This window comes from Pogona vitticeps, chromosome 9 (assembly GCF_051106095.1).
Source record: "Pogona vitticeps strain Pit_001003342236 chromosome 9, PviZW2.1, whole genome shotgun sequence".
NCBI lineage: Eukaryota > Metazoa > Chordata > Lepidosauria > Squamata > Agamidae > Pogona > Pogona vitticeps.
In genome coordinates, this window is record NC_135791.1 from 25137455 (window position 1) to 25151740 (window position 14286).

Consider the following 14286-nt stretch of genomic DNA (forward strand, 5'->3'; position numbering starts at 1 on the left):
ACTGGCAGTACATGGTGAAATAAAATGAAATTCAGAGCCGTGTAGATTGGCGAGAAAAAGAGTAGGTAGAGAGTTGGAAGACGCCAACAGGATGGATTGAACTTGAACATCCGAGCATCCGGCCCTTCGCTCTCAGTGGGAAAGCTTTAGAGAGGGCCGCACATGGAATCGGGCAGGAAGCGAGTGCGATCCACGCCCTGAGCTGAGTGCCCCCACCTCCCGGGCAGCACCCAGGAAGCAGAGGCTGTAAATGGGTGCAGCTGTTTGCAGAAGGGCCGGGCCGGGGCCATTGAGCTGCGCTGTCAGCAAACAAGCCGGAGGATGTGGGGAAGGGGATAGTGCCCCCCCCTTTACGGTTGACAGGACAGGTCTCCATGGAAACCTCCTTGGGGGTGGCATGGATGGGCAGCTCCATCCACTGAGGCAGAAGAGGGCAGCGTGGGCCCGAGGAAGGCAGGACAGACCACAGACCGGAGTGGAGTCTCATAACTGGGAGGCCACGTCCTACCTCTTGGACTCTGGCCTGGCCTGTGTGGGCAACCCAGCAACCGGAGCAGCAGGGAGATGGGAGTCCGAGGGTGTGGGGAAGACGGGTAGAACATCCGAGAGAATACGCCCGGCGCCTGGTGCCATCTCTGTCCAGCTGGCGTGGAACCATAACCTGTTTCCTTTCAAAACTTTAAAAATGTTCTGCTAACATTCCCGGGGGCTTTGCAAAAAGGAGGATGAGCGAGAAAACCTCCATGAAGGTGAATGATTCGGGGCCGGTGCTGCTTCAGCTAAGCTTGCTCCATCTGTGAATTCCCGGTGGCTTGGGGGGGAGGTCACATTGGAGCAAGGCATAAATGGCTTTGGCACCGTGCCGCCCCGAACCATCTCTCTTGACCAGTTTCAGAAGCTGGGCAAACACAGGGCTCGTTAGTTAGCCCTCAGATGGGAAACGTCTCCAGAGAATACCTGGGACCTCCAGGTAGAGTTAAGGGTATGTGTGTGTTTTGAAATCCTCCCCGAACCTTGAATGAGCGGCGGCTGCCAGCCAGAGCTGGCAAAAATGGGATCACAGGGACCAAGGATCGGATGCAGTGCAAGGCAAATCTCTGTGGCCCAATACAGAAACGGCATGCTTGTACCTGAACATAAAACCCCTACAATGCCCTTGGTTCTTTGCAGGGAAGAAAATTAAAAAAAATACAGAAGCCATAGAATTCAATTGTGTGGTGCAGTGGTTAGAGAATTAAACTGAGGAGACTCAGCTTTTTATTTCTTGCTTCAGTATGAAGACTTTCCCCCCATCCTTGCCCTGATGTTGATCAATGAGTTTTAACAAACGTATCTTTTTTTGTGTGTTCAACCAGATCATATTGCACAACAGAAAGGTTAAGATAAATTGTTTAGATCTGATTAGTACACAGATTTGTGTATGCATGTGTGTAGCCTTGACTGTTTCCCCTTTGTATTGCATACATTGTGACATCTTTCAAGACCCTTCTGTGTTTCTTTGGAACGGCTGTCAATTCATCTTCCTTGCTTCCCAGGAGCAGAGAGAGAAAAACAGCGAGTAAGTTGTTTCTAAGAACATGTTCTAGCCTCCCACTTTGCCTTAAAACAGCACTTAGAAATAGGGAAGCACACAGTAACAAGTTAAAACATTAAAAGTAGATTTAAAAGGGGTGCAACAGATACATAGATGGCAGGGAAATTGTCTCTTTTTGTTTTTTAAAGTCACAAAACTCTCTTGTCTGTTGGTGCTAAATTTTTCCTGGTCTCCTCTCTCTCTCTCTCTCCCGTTTGCTTCTCAACGCCGTCCTCTCTCTGGCTCAGGAGACAAGGGATCACATGTGCAGTCCATGCCACATGCATTATTTTGTCATTCTTTCCTCTGTTATAGGAAATGCCGGCTGTACCGCTGATGGTTTTGGACTGGTGCTTTTGATTCTTGCAATTTTTTTCCTCCCCCTTTTCAAAGAATCAGTGTATGTGTTGTGTCCGGAAAGGGAAATGGATAAGACCCGAGCCTTAGCGATGTTATTTACTGTTCCCTGTCCCAGCCAAATGTTTTCTTTGCATTTTAGTGGGTTTTAATTTTGTACAGTATGCCCATAAAGGTTTCTGTCTGTGGATAAGACCCCTTTATCAGATCTGTAGCTTCACGCAAGGGGGTTGAGAAAGTTCACACAAGATAACCAAGACCCCTTTTCCACAACAAGAGGGGTTTGTATGGATTGTTGTGCTGTGTTGCGTTTGCCTGTGTTTTTGGAATTGATGTTAATGACCATTTTTAATACACAACTGTCCTAATTCTTTTTAAAATATCTGTATATGTAGTGCTTTTAACTTTGAAATACCATCTTTTTAATGACGTGAGCCACCATAGATCCTTTTAAAGAGAAAGGCGAGGTAAAATACTTTTAAAGAAATTTAAATAACTGCCAGGATTTCTTGGGCAGAAAGGACAGCAACAAGAGCATTTTAGCACCACGTTACGGGAAGATCACTCCGTGGTTGAGGTCTGTCCGGCTCAGGAGCCAGAGGTTGAGAGTTCGAATCCCCCACTGGGCCTTCTTGATGGGGGCTGGACTTGATGACCCCCCAGGGTCCCTTCCAGCTCTGCAGGTCTCGGATTACCCTTTCCACCAACCTCGAAGTGTGGGAACTATTCAGGAGAGCCGCCCTTATTATCACTCTGAGCAAAAACACACATTTGCTTGGTTTTCTCTGTCTACAGCAGGGAGAGGCAAGAATAAGTTATGGAGTAACACAAAGACACACACACACACAACCCTGTCCTAGGTATGTTAGGTGATCTTTGCAGTGCAGTTTTGTTTACACACGTCTTTCTCCTTCCCCTGCAGGAAATGGCAGCTTGAGAAAGAACCACCTCTCCCCTCTTAACAGCTCCATCTTTATTACTGTTTGCTAAGCTTCAGTTATCAGCTGCCCACACACAAACTAATTTTGATCGGCCAGAGGCCAACCACCCTTTGGTATCCAGCCTAGTGGCTCTGGGCCCTACGATCCTCAAAAACTTAAACCTGGGTGGAGTTTTCCAAATTTTATTTGATGGTCGCTTGGCCCAGACGGGCATGGAGATTAGCGAGCCTGGGTTCAAGTAGAAAGAGAGGAGAGGACTGTGCCAACAGAAGCAGCCTTAGGGAGGCAGGCCTGGTCACAGTACCCTGAATTTTAAGAGCGCCGGACTACTGTTTCAGGTCTTGGTTGAGCGGTGCAAATCCTACAAGACTGTGTGCAATTCCTAGAGAGGCCTTTCTCACCGCAAGACCCCGTTAGCTTAGGGCTAGCTCTATTCCAGTGTTCTGCAGGTAAAATTGAGTAAATGCCCCCCCCCAAAATAACAGGGGGGAGGGAAGCATGCTACTCCTACCCTGAGAGGAACAGCCTGAAAAAGAGGATCAAACCTGGGTGTGAAGGCTTTCCAGGTGAGTGGGGAACCCTGAAAGGTCAAGGGCCCTGATTCTGCAGGCCACCTCGTCATTATCCTGGTTCCTTTCTGGTGGGGGGAAGGCTAGAGGGTGAACCCTGGACATTTCTCCCGAGAGGGGGCTCTCAAGCAGCAGCTCTCAACATAGGCTTTGCTAGCCCCAACACCTCGGGAGAAATGGCCAGGCATCATCACCCTTTAGCTTCCCACCCTGTGGAAAAGTGGGTTGAGTTGGGACCAAGAAAATAACGCATTTTAGCCGTAACGCTCCCTTGATGATCCCGAGCCTGCCAAAGAATAACGAGTCGGTCACAACGTAGAACAGTATGCTGGTTTGGTCTCCTCAGTTTTGCAATAAATTTTTTTGTTGAATAGTGGTATACGAATGAACGAAGGAAACAGCCACAAGGCACCCATCATGACAGCGTAATTAAATCAGCCTTTAATCTTCCAAAATAATTTGTTCGTCTCCCGGCATGCTGAGCACCCTTTACCGTTTGTTTCTCGCTATCATTAACGTCTACGATTTCACACAGCATCGTTTTTTTATGAAGAAATTGAGCCTCCATCAACCTGCTAGCCTAATGAGCAGGAATCCCAGCCGTCTGTGATAAGGAGTCCGCGGTTGCTGGAAAGGAAGGCACTGCCCAGCGGCTTATGGAAGGCACGCATCTCCCGTTCTCTTGCTGAGGCCTGGGGTCCAGCTTCAGCCCCCCCCTCCGCGCCACACGGGGCCGTCCGGACAACTCTCTGTGGGCAGGCATCATCTGCCTCCCGCAGCAGCTGATGGCACAGCTACAGCTTGGCATACACAACCTCCTTGGGAGTCTTTTTCTCCATGGCGGCTTGCGCCGATTTGATGATGTCTTCCGTCTGCAACATGCTCATATTCCAGGTAGCCTGAAGGGTGGAACGAAGGGGGAGCCAGAAAAGGGGGGTGGGGAGGAGATGAGACAAAACGGTGTTTTGCTGCTCTTACAAAAGCATCCTGGGCTCAGCTAGACCAAGCCTGTGCTCCATCCACACCGCCCAGTAACACCAGCCTGCTCAACACAACAGCGGACTGAAAACCAACCGAGGGTAAATCACAGCGGCAAACTGCTACTTCTTAAGAAGCTGCCACCGATCTTCCTCCCTGCACCGCCATACTGAGGGTTTTAAGGTGCAGCAACAATTTGCCTGATTAGAAATGTAGAATTTATTAGGTCAGAAGAGGGCAAGACCTTTCCACCTTTAAAATGGTTAAAAAAAAGGGTTTTAACATAATTGGTTTTCTTTTAGATTCTTGGAGATGCAGGAAGAGCCGGTGCTTTGCCCTGGATTTAAAACAAGGACCACACTGTCGACAACGACTTAAAGCAGAAGCCACTCTGTTGTGACTGGAAGCAGTGATCCCAGGCTGTTCACGACCTGCTCATCACAGGCAAGGGAGGAGGGGTGGGCATCACTGGCATGTCATCCCCCCCCCCCCCCCCGGCCACTACCCAGGCCCACCACTCACCATATAGTTCAGACCCTCGGGCACAGAATGGTCCCTGGAATAAATGAGGTTGACTTTGGTGCCCTGCACGGCCAACGGGCTCTTGCTAGCAATCTCGGTGGCCAAGTCAAAAGCACTCTGCATCATGGCCTCTTTGTCTTGGAACACATGGCTGGAGGGGGGGGGAAGGGGGGAGAAGAAACAGCAGGTTTGTATGGCTGAAGCTAGAGGCATTTCTGCCGCTAAAGACAATACCGTCCTGGTCTCTTGTAGGGTGGGGTTTAGGAAAACACCACCGCCACCTTGATGCTACACTGCCTGGTAAGCTCAAGAGTCAAACTGATTAAGATGATTTTTTTTTTAATGGAGACAGAGGTAGGGCAATACTTTATTTATAATACTGATTCAAAACACTGAAAAATAGTCTAGGCTCAATAAGCACGGGCAAGACTTGGTTCTTTTTTTAAGGAGAAAGGCGGGATAAATATATTTTAAATAAATAAATCTATTTAGCGTTCATGGCTGACAGTCACCTCTAGCCTTTTACTGTCTTTTGACTATTGTAAGCTCCCTTGAGCCCATTTTTAAAGGAGAAAAGCAGGTTAAAATAGTTTAAATAAATAGCTTCTCTGCCTACAAACTTTTCTCTCTGCACTCACCCAAGCTTTCTAAACTTCAAACAAATTCTGCAGGGAAAAAAAAACACCCTTGAGTGAAACATGTTCTTCTGTCAGTCCCAGCCATCCTGATCGTATTCCCCTTAATGGTCTTTGTCTCGAATAAAATGTATCCCAAATCTTTAGCTTCTCTTTTGCAGCAAAATTAACTTCACTGAATGCTTTAGTGACTTCTTTCTCTAACATTCCTAGTCCCGTTTTGGAAACTCGCTATTCATGACAGACTTTCTCAAGGTGGCAGTAAAACAAATTTACAGACCTTTTGGTGGTTCTAACCTGTACCCACAGTATTTTAAATATTACATTTGCATCCTCCACTGGTCTAGGCAGCTACAGATGAGAAGAACCACCTCCCTCCGAGGTTTGTAAGTCCAGAAGGGAGTGCTGTTACCAATTCATGCCATTCAGAACAGGCAGGTGGTGCACCTACAGACAGACAGAAACACTTACCTGACAAGGCCGCAGCTCTCGGCCTCTGGGGCCATCATTTTCCGGGCGCTGAAGACCAGCTCGCTCACCAGGCTAGAAGGGTAAGCAAAGACATGTAACAATGGGGTCAAGGTGCAGGAAGCCTGATTTAGGCTATCAGGAAAAAGAACTTCTTAACTGTTAGAGCAGTACGACAATAGGTGCAATTCCTCTGGGAGGTGGTGAGCAGCGCTCCAACGCTGGAGGCATTCGGGAGAAAATTGGACCACCCTCTGCCAAATCTGCTTTTTACTTTGGTTTCCTGCCTTGAGGTTGGACTGGATGGCCTTCGAGGTCCCTTCCAACTCCCCGATTCAGAGAGTCACAACAGCTGGGATAGGGTTTCTTGAGAGGAGGAGGAGAGGCAGAACCTGCCCTGGGACCCAGCAGTCCGCCTCCTCCCATTGGCCTGGCCCACTCTTCAGAAGCCATCCCAGCCCGGCTGTTCTAGGGACATACACTCAGCTCCTCACCATGCTCTGGGACGCTTGGAGCCTCCCACCGGGCACCGCTGCTCTCTCCCTCCTGGAGAGCCTTCTCAGGCCCAGGTTGCCTTCGGGCTGGCAAGCATCCTGACCTTACAGGGTGGGTTTAACGCTGCCTCTCTCCTGGAACCAGGAAGGGGCTGAAGCCGAAACCAAGCGGAGCACTGACCTCCGATTTCCGATGACGCGTGGCAGCCGCTGTAAAACGCCGACGTCGGGTGCCAACCCAATGTCCACTTCCTGAGAGAAGGAGGGGAAAGGGTTCAGCTATTACATGACAGAGAAGGAAAAAGACAAATCCCCCCCAGAGGAGGCAAATTAAAAAGCCAGACTACCTCGTCTAGCGGAACCTCCTTAGGAACAGCAGTGGAGAAACTCTTTCCCCACATACCTTAACCTGGAACCAAGCATCTTGAGTACAGTAACGGATGTCACAGGCAGTTATAAGATTCACACCTGCAAAAGGAACACAACCAACATCTCTGTTCCCCTCGGTGTCCAATTTCCCCGCAGTATGCGCCTACTCTGTTTTCCTGCCACCGTGGTGTTTGGGGAGTGTGTGTGAAAGCTGCCGCATGGTCTCAAATCCAAAGACTGGCCAGATCTAGCCCTGCCGAACTTCAGCAGTCAGTTGACTGTATCAAAGACCTTGAGACTACAGGCCTGCGATGGTGCACACAGCATATGGGGGAAAAGGGGTGGGGTGGGGTAGGGTATGAATTTGGATCACGTGATACTTCTAAATGTGTTTAATATCAGGGCTGCATACAGGTTTCCCCTAATTCATTTCAGAGTCCAATCTGAGGCTTCCAGACAGTTTCCTCCTCCAATCAGACGTATATCCTGGATCTAAACTGTTTTATTTATCAACTTAAATCACCAGGTCACCCATTTATTTGCAATGGAAAACCAATAAAAATTTTCTTCGTTTGTTTTTGTACTGATGCACACGAAATCTGGATATACAATTGATCTTAAATTGGGGAGTTTACCTGCCAGATTTTAGATACCTCTACTGATTTATAGTACATACCTGGAGCCTTTGGAAGTTGGCAGTTTTCAAAAAGAGAAAAGGACATCCAAAACAATTCCTGCTTATTTCTGACTGGATTTGCACATTTGGTTCGCTTTACCCCAGAACGGAATCTGGCCATTATTCCACTTCAATCTGGACTTTATACAAACTGAACCAAGCTATTTAATAAGTCTGTATCATCTACAAGAAAGTTACAACATGGCCCTGGGCCGCTGGGCAGCCTGCTTGAAGAGGAGAGAGGAAGTGACCTCAAGAATGCTGGTTTCTAACTTGCAGATTTCAAATACTTTTAAAATTATTTTTTATACCTGATTCTTTTAATCTTAATATATGTTTGTTTTTTTAAAAAATGTGATTATTTACACAGTGTTTCTAAATTTCTTATTTGTCGTGCGCAGCCCTGGATTCCCTATGGGGAGAAAGGTGGTATATAACTAATTTAAACAAATAAAGAGCGCCGTCCTCTGGGATCTGCCTGTTCATCCTTCCTTAAACCTCTTTTTCCATGCTGCTCACATTAGTTCAAGGCCAAGTGGCATAATGTAGTGTTCTACCTCTAAAGATGTTGATATTGAAAAGAAAGAAAAACCAAATGAGCCAAAGAAGATGCGGCCCACGATACCCACAATCCGCTGCCGGGAATCCCTAAAATGGGTGGGTTGATAAGACCAGTCCCCAGTATTGCCAGTAGCTTCACCCCTTGCAAATCATCTTTGGATTTATTGTGGGAGAGGGCTCCCTTTTTAAGGTGCTCCTTACTCATCTATCCAGCAAGTACTTAAAACCTGAGCATCCCAGAGGAAGGCAGAAATTGGGGGGGAGGAAGGGGGAGGCAGACCAAAAAGCTCAAGCCACCCTCTCCTGAAGAGGGAAACGCTGCAGGCCCTCTCCCTGGGAGCAGCTGTTCCAGGCTGGTTTTTTTTTTTAAAGACAAGCAAACTCCACATATTAGAAAGACAAAAAGGCAGCTGTTCAGGAATGGAAGTTCAGCTCCCATCAATTAAGATTAGATCAGTCCATAAACAGTGCCCAGTTATTCATAAAGCTACCTGTTTTTAACAATGGGCCCTTGTTTGCACCAGGAAGGTCAGATACGTCCTTCCTGCAAGCCTTGTAGCTCCACCGTCCATTTGTGTGTCCGCTGTTCCCACAGTTTTATAGTAAATTAATAAACAAATCCAACCTCTCATTGTTTCGTAAACAAGCGAGAGTATTCATGCCCCGTTTCACCTTTAGCGGTGGACTCGTTATAGGATGAGGCTGAAGAGGTAAATAAAGGACATCAAGCCACGACTGTCCTGCCCCCCACGTGAGCCGCAGGACTTACCTCCTCCAAGGCAAGCCCCATGGATGGCAGCAATGATGGGCTTCGTGCACTAAAACACACAGAAGGCGGTGAGCCGTGGGTGAAGGAGGCACCTCAAGACAAAGGATCTCCTCCCCCACAGCGTGACCCCACTCACTTTCTCCAGCACCGTGAAGGTCTCTTGATACTCTCGGATCTTCTTGCGAAGGTTCCAAGCCTTCCGTGCAGTTTCTCCTCCTTCCATCATCACGAAAGTGCTCCCCATTTCCATCAGGTCTATACCTGTTGGATGGCATGAATTTTAAAATTAGAGCAGGATGGCCCTCCGGACGGCAAAACGACACTTTTTTTTTTCAAAACCTAACTTCTCTCTGTCTTGGTCTGGCTGAGAGCCCCCGGAGGTCGCAGGCCCCCTGACTGCCAAAGGCCCTATTTGATGACGGAATGTGCGTTGCTGTGTTAGACTGCAGCTATAAGAGGGAATGAAGAGTGTCAACTGCATCGCTGGAAGTTAAGCAGGAGAGAAATCAAGTTACTCAGCCGCCATTCCAGACGACTATTGCCACCGGAGAATTTACGCCTGGGCCAAGGAGCTCTGGATTCTGGGTTGTGTGTAGTGCAAAAAGGTTGCAGCTTTGCAAATCATCTGTCTGCACATTTCTGGTGTTTCACACAGGCATAGCCCATATTCTTCCAGCTGTACTACTTGCTACAATTTTTTAAAAAAACTGTGCTGGTTATATATCACCTCATAGTGCTTAAAGCACTTTCTGGGCAGTTTAACACTTAATTATGCAGGCTACACCCCTCCCACAAACACACACCACAACGTGTGTATACCTATTCTCTTGAGCTTCTACATATTGCCTTTTTAATGATATAAGCTGCCTTCAGTTCTTTTTAAGGAGAAACGCAGGACAAAAATATTTAAAATAAATAAATGAATAATATAACAACGCACAGGCTTCCCCTCGGGGAAGGGGAGCATCCTTCTGGCCTTCAATATTTCTGCTCACTGACCTGAGGTAAATAATTTCCCAGCACCGGATATCACCACGGCGTGACATTCTGGGTCCTGAGAGATCTTGTTGAAGCACTCCACCATCTCCCTAGGTCAAAGGGGGAGGAAAAGAGAAAAGACACACATGGGTCAGTGTGTTCGGGGGGGGGGGGACACACACCAGCAGCTGCCCATTTAAGAAAAGGCCTGGTTGGGGCAGCAGAGAAAGAAACCCTGAAATAGTGGGTTTTTCATGCCTCACCCAACAGCTCTTCAAAACAAACTCCTCAGGCATTATGTGGGCAAAATGGAGCCACCAGGAGGTTGCTATTTGGTGCTGCTCTGCCCAGCAAACCCCCCCCCCCCCCGCTTCTCTGGAAGCTTCCTTACTTTGCAAGAAAGTGACAAAGAGCAACTCAAGGCTACACCCCCAGATTGTAAGATGGGGGAGCTAGTTCACTTCTTCAAAACGTTTGAGAATCCAAGGCCTCCCTCCTCATAAACTGCTCCCTGGGTGCAATACAATAAGTCTCCTAGCAGATATTGTCCCAGGAACTCCTTATTCGATGACTAAATAGACTTTCTGTGTCAGGCTGCACCTACAAGAGTCTACGAACAGCTTCCACGACAGTAGAACTCCCTTACCTGCTGATTCACTTACCCATGGCCTGAAAATATTAAAAATATTAAGAGGAATAACCATAGAAATATTTGTTTCTGAAGCTAAAGTTACCACAACTGGTCACAAGAGGGAGCCAGAGACCACGCTATGTATAGTGTACACCAGTGGTTCTTAACCTTTTTGAAAGAAACGCCCCCTTGAGCCATTGAGGAAGTTATCATCACCCCCCTCCCCACGGTGATGATATCTTATTTATTTATTTATTTATTTATTTATTTATGACACTTAAATGCAATGACCTCTGAAAACAAAATTCAATTCCAAGAAAATGAAATGCCCCCCAAAAGTAACATTTAATGATTTAGTTTCAAGTGAATTTTAAGACGCAAAAAGAAATATAAAAAGGGCATAAAAACAAACTGCAATGCAGGAATTAAAAATTTCAAGACAAAAACTCTGAATTGGAGGAAAATATATATTCATGCACATTGTAAAAAGGCTGCAGCCATCTTCACAGGTTTGGCTTGCTCCAGCGCCCCCCTACCGCCCCCCTTCTGCTCCAGCGCCCCCACACCGCCTCTTTTCGTTCTACTGCCCCCCTGAAAAATGAAATCGCCCCCTGGGGGGCATTATCGCCCACGTTAAGAACCACTGGTGTACACTCTCAAAACAGCGTTTGCTATAATCTGTGTTTTTCAGTATCTGCGGGGCTGCAGGAATGGAAACAATACTACACAGGTATGGGGGGGGGTCCTACTGAGTATCCCTGTGCTTGACCTTCTTCTTCACTAAGCCTTTTTAAAAGTCAGACTCTCCTTTTCATCTTCAGCCCTCCTAAGACTGCATGCTAGAAATAACCTCTTGCCACTGTAATTTTCCCCCCACTGTATGGCCCAGTGGCGTACCACCATACACACCCTGCCATGTCTCAGAGCACTACAAGCTGAAAATAAATCTCCCAACGGCACCCCACCCCCTCCCAATGAAGTCAAACACCTTCTTCCAGTTCAGGGACTGCCCTGTGTTCCCAATACCTCCAAAAAGCAGCACTCATGGCATTCCTTTTCTCTGGCCGGTTCAGCTCCACGTGCAAGACTTTCTCTCGCACCCGCTCCAGCTTCAAGGTCTCATACGTGTCCACAGCGTTGCGTTTCTCCTGTTGCTGGGCTGAACAGGTCCTGAAGCTGCAGCAGGAAGCCGTGCGGGCTGACAGATCTGGGAAAAGAAACACCGACGGTTCATAGCAAGGGGTAGCTCTTTTCTCCGGTTTAGAACTGGCACAAACAACATTACAAAACTGAGGTAGGCCAAAAGTGGCAGGATGATTCTGCTGATGGGACTTTTTAGCAAAGAGTAACTGTATCAGGCAATTAATTAAGATTTCTATTTAGCTATTGCATTAACATTTGTGTTCAAAGGATAAATTGTTATTTGACGTTTCTTTTCTTTTAGATATCTATAAAAGTCTTGCCAAGCTCACCGGGAGCATGAGAGGACCCAGATATCTCATGATCTCAGTAACTGCCACCCTCGCATACTTTCCCAACTTCCACAGCAACGCCTGTGATCCCATTTCTTCATTTAGGGAACCAATTCCAGGTTTCTCTTTCCTCTGTTGAACGGTCCCAGGCTGCTCAGGGCTGACAGGGTTCGGTTCCCACCCACCCCAAGCGGCTAAAACAAAACAGAACAAGCAAAATGGCAGGAGAGGGTGTCCTCGATCCGTGTGCAAAAAGCTCTGGAGCGCAGCGCTCCACCTGAAAGCATGTTCCTGGAGTGAAGCCTGAAGCGTGTCTCCCCTTCTGCTGCTCGGACCTGCTGGCTCTCGTGGGTGGGTTGCTGGGTGAGGGTCCCAGTTATGACTAACTCGCCCACTCGATTCTGCACTTTGTGAAGGCCCTTGGGGGGTGGGGGTGGGGGGGGGTAAGAGTCAGGGACGGCCGGGGCCAGAGGCCGGTCATATAACTTGCAAACCGCAGGACCTTCGGCCTGCAGGCGAAAGGGCGGGTCGGACGAAGGGGAGGGAAAAAGGGAAAGGCAAACAAGAAGGCAGGAGTAGCCGGGGAGGGCAGGTTAACCCCCCCCCCCCGCATAGGAAGCACGGAAAACAAGTCTTTGCAGGGGAAATTGAGGTCTTTTTTTTAAAAGTGGAATTCTTATTTTCTTTTTTAATTTGAGGTAGTATTTAAAACCTCTTGAAACCCGCCTTTCTGCTTTAAAAAAGGGATCCAAGGTGGCTTAAAACCATCAGAAGGCAGCCGTGGAGTTCGTTAACCACGACAAGCACCCCGTCGGTTTTTTTCTATTGCTTTTAAATGCCATCTCAAGTAAGATATGAAAGGTGGTGTTTTTCAAAGTGTGTTTTTAAAAATAGATTTTGAACTACTTTAAGATATCGTTTTAGATAACATACAGGTTACCGTTCCTCTGCCCTTTAGGCTCTTCTCTCTTTCTGCTGGAAAAGCCAATCTCTCTCTTTTTTTCTTTAAAACAAACTTTCAAAAAGAAAAACAAAACAACTGGGGGGTTTGAGGAGAAAGAGAGAGAAAAAAAAAGAGAGAAAAGAAGGCCCCCCCCCGGGGGAAGAGTTTCTGAGCTTGGGAGACATTCCCGTCTATGGACACTCTCTCTCCCCCTGCTGGCTGGGGAGAATGGGAGTTGTAGTCCCAAAGCAGCGTTTTCCAAAGAGACGGCCCGCCTGGGGGGGGACGGGACCCTGGGAAAGAGAAGGTGGCGAGGGGGGGAGGGCGAGAGGGAGCCGCGGCCTTCTCGCCAGGCTGCCGCCCCCCCGCCGCCGCTTCGAGACTCACTTTTCTGGAGCAGCCCCCTCACCACGACGCCCGCGGATGCCGCCATCGCCATTTTGGCTCTGAGCGACTCCGGGCAGCGGAGGACCAATCCCAACGCCCTTCTAGGGTCACCTGACCTGGTTACGCCACGTGACTGGCCCTTTTGGGCGCACGCGCCACGCCCCTCCCCTCTCGTTTGGCCAATCAGAACCCACGCTCGCCCGTGGATGTCATCAGAGAGCGCTCGCGGAGCGCCCTCTGGAGGGAAAAAAGAGGAACGGCAGCTCTTGGGAAAGCCCGGCGAAAACCACGTGGCGTTCGGGGCGTAAGAGCAATCAAGTGGCAGGTTCTTGGCGGAGGGAGGGGGGGGGCTCCTCTGCGGGGCAAAAGCATGAATGGAGGCCGCGGGGGCTGCTGGGACCGCTGCGCGGGAGCGCCTTTCCCACGCCCCCGCCGCAGACAGGAGCACAGGCAATCGCGGGATCAGGGCCGGGAAAGCTTCCCACAGTCATCATAACCTGCCAAGCCTTTATCTAGTTTAATCGGTAGAAGCAAAATAGAAGGTTAAAAAAGGAGGAAGAAAAACGTGGTGGCATCCTGAAAGAGCAACTCGCATAGCTTTTCATGTGAGCTTTGGTGGACTGGCCCACTTCCTCAAGAGTTTTCCAGCAGACTCTAGAGAAGGGCTTTACAGCTCCTTCCACAGAAGCCGGGCCCTGGGTCTTGGGCGTCTTGCTTGGAACAGCAGCGGCTTTCATTATAAGGCCCCATGTGGGCATTTGTATACAACCGGGGACAGAACAGAGAAGGCCAAAGGGGATGGAGCTGCTCGCTGGGCAAGTCACACAGCCAGAGTCCCGCCTGTCCCTTTCTGCATCTGTGCATAAGAACAGCACAAGTCTGAATTCAGCTCCCCTGAGAAAACTTGGGATTTCAGGGCAGACCAGCTTACTCTAGGTTTCTGCGACATGGGACGGAAGTGGC

The 14286-nt window shown here is 48.5% G+C and overlaps 1 protein-coding gene across 2 annotated transcripts; it reads right to left on the bottom strand.

Moving 5' to 3' along the window:
* Positions 1 to 3858: 3858 nt before the first annotated feature.
* On the bottom strand, positions 3859 to 13447 carry ECH1 (enoyl-CoA hydratase 1). Of its 2 annotated transcripts, none has more exons than XM_072979638.2 (10): positions 13324 to 13447; positions 11548 to 11728; positions 9912 to 10000; positions 9049 to 9173; positions 8913 to 8961; positions 6941 to 7005; positions 6719 to 6789; positions 6047 to 6118; positions 4941 to 5091; positions 3859 to 4339 (listed from the first exon to the last, which is right to left on the bottom strand). In XM_072979638.2, the coding sequence occupies exons 1-10, from the start codon at positions 13373 to 13375 to the stop codon at positions 4235 to 4237; spliced, it is 960 nt and encodes a 319-aa protein (XP_072835739.2). In that variant the 5' UTR covers positions 13376 to 13447; the 3' UTR covers positions 3859 to 4234. The 2 variants fall into 2 exon arrangements, with proteins under 2 accessions (XP_072835739.2, XP_078236135.1); XM_078380009.1 differs by lacking the exon at positions 13324 to 13447 and adding an exon at positions 12271 to 12404.
* Between the last annotated feature and the right edge of the window lie 839 nt (positions 13448 to 14286).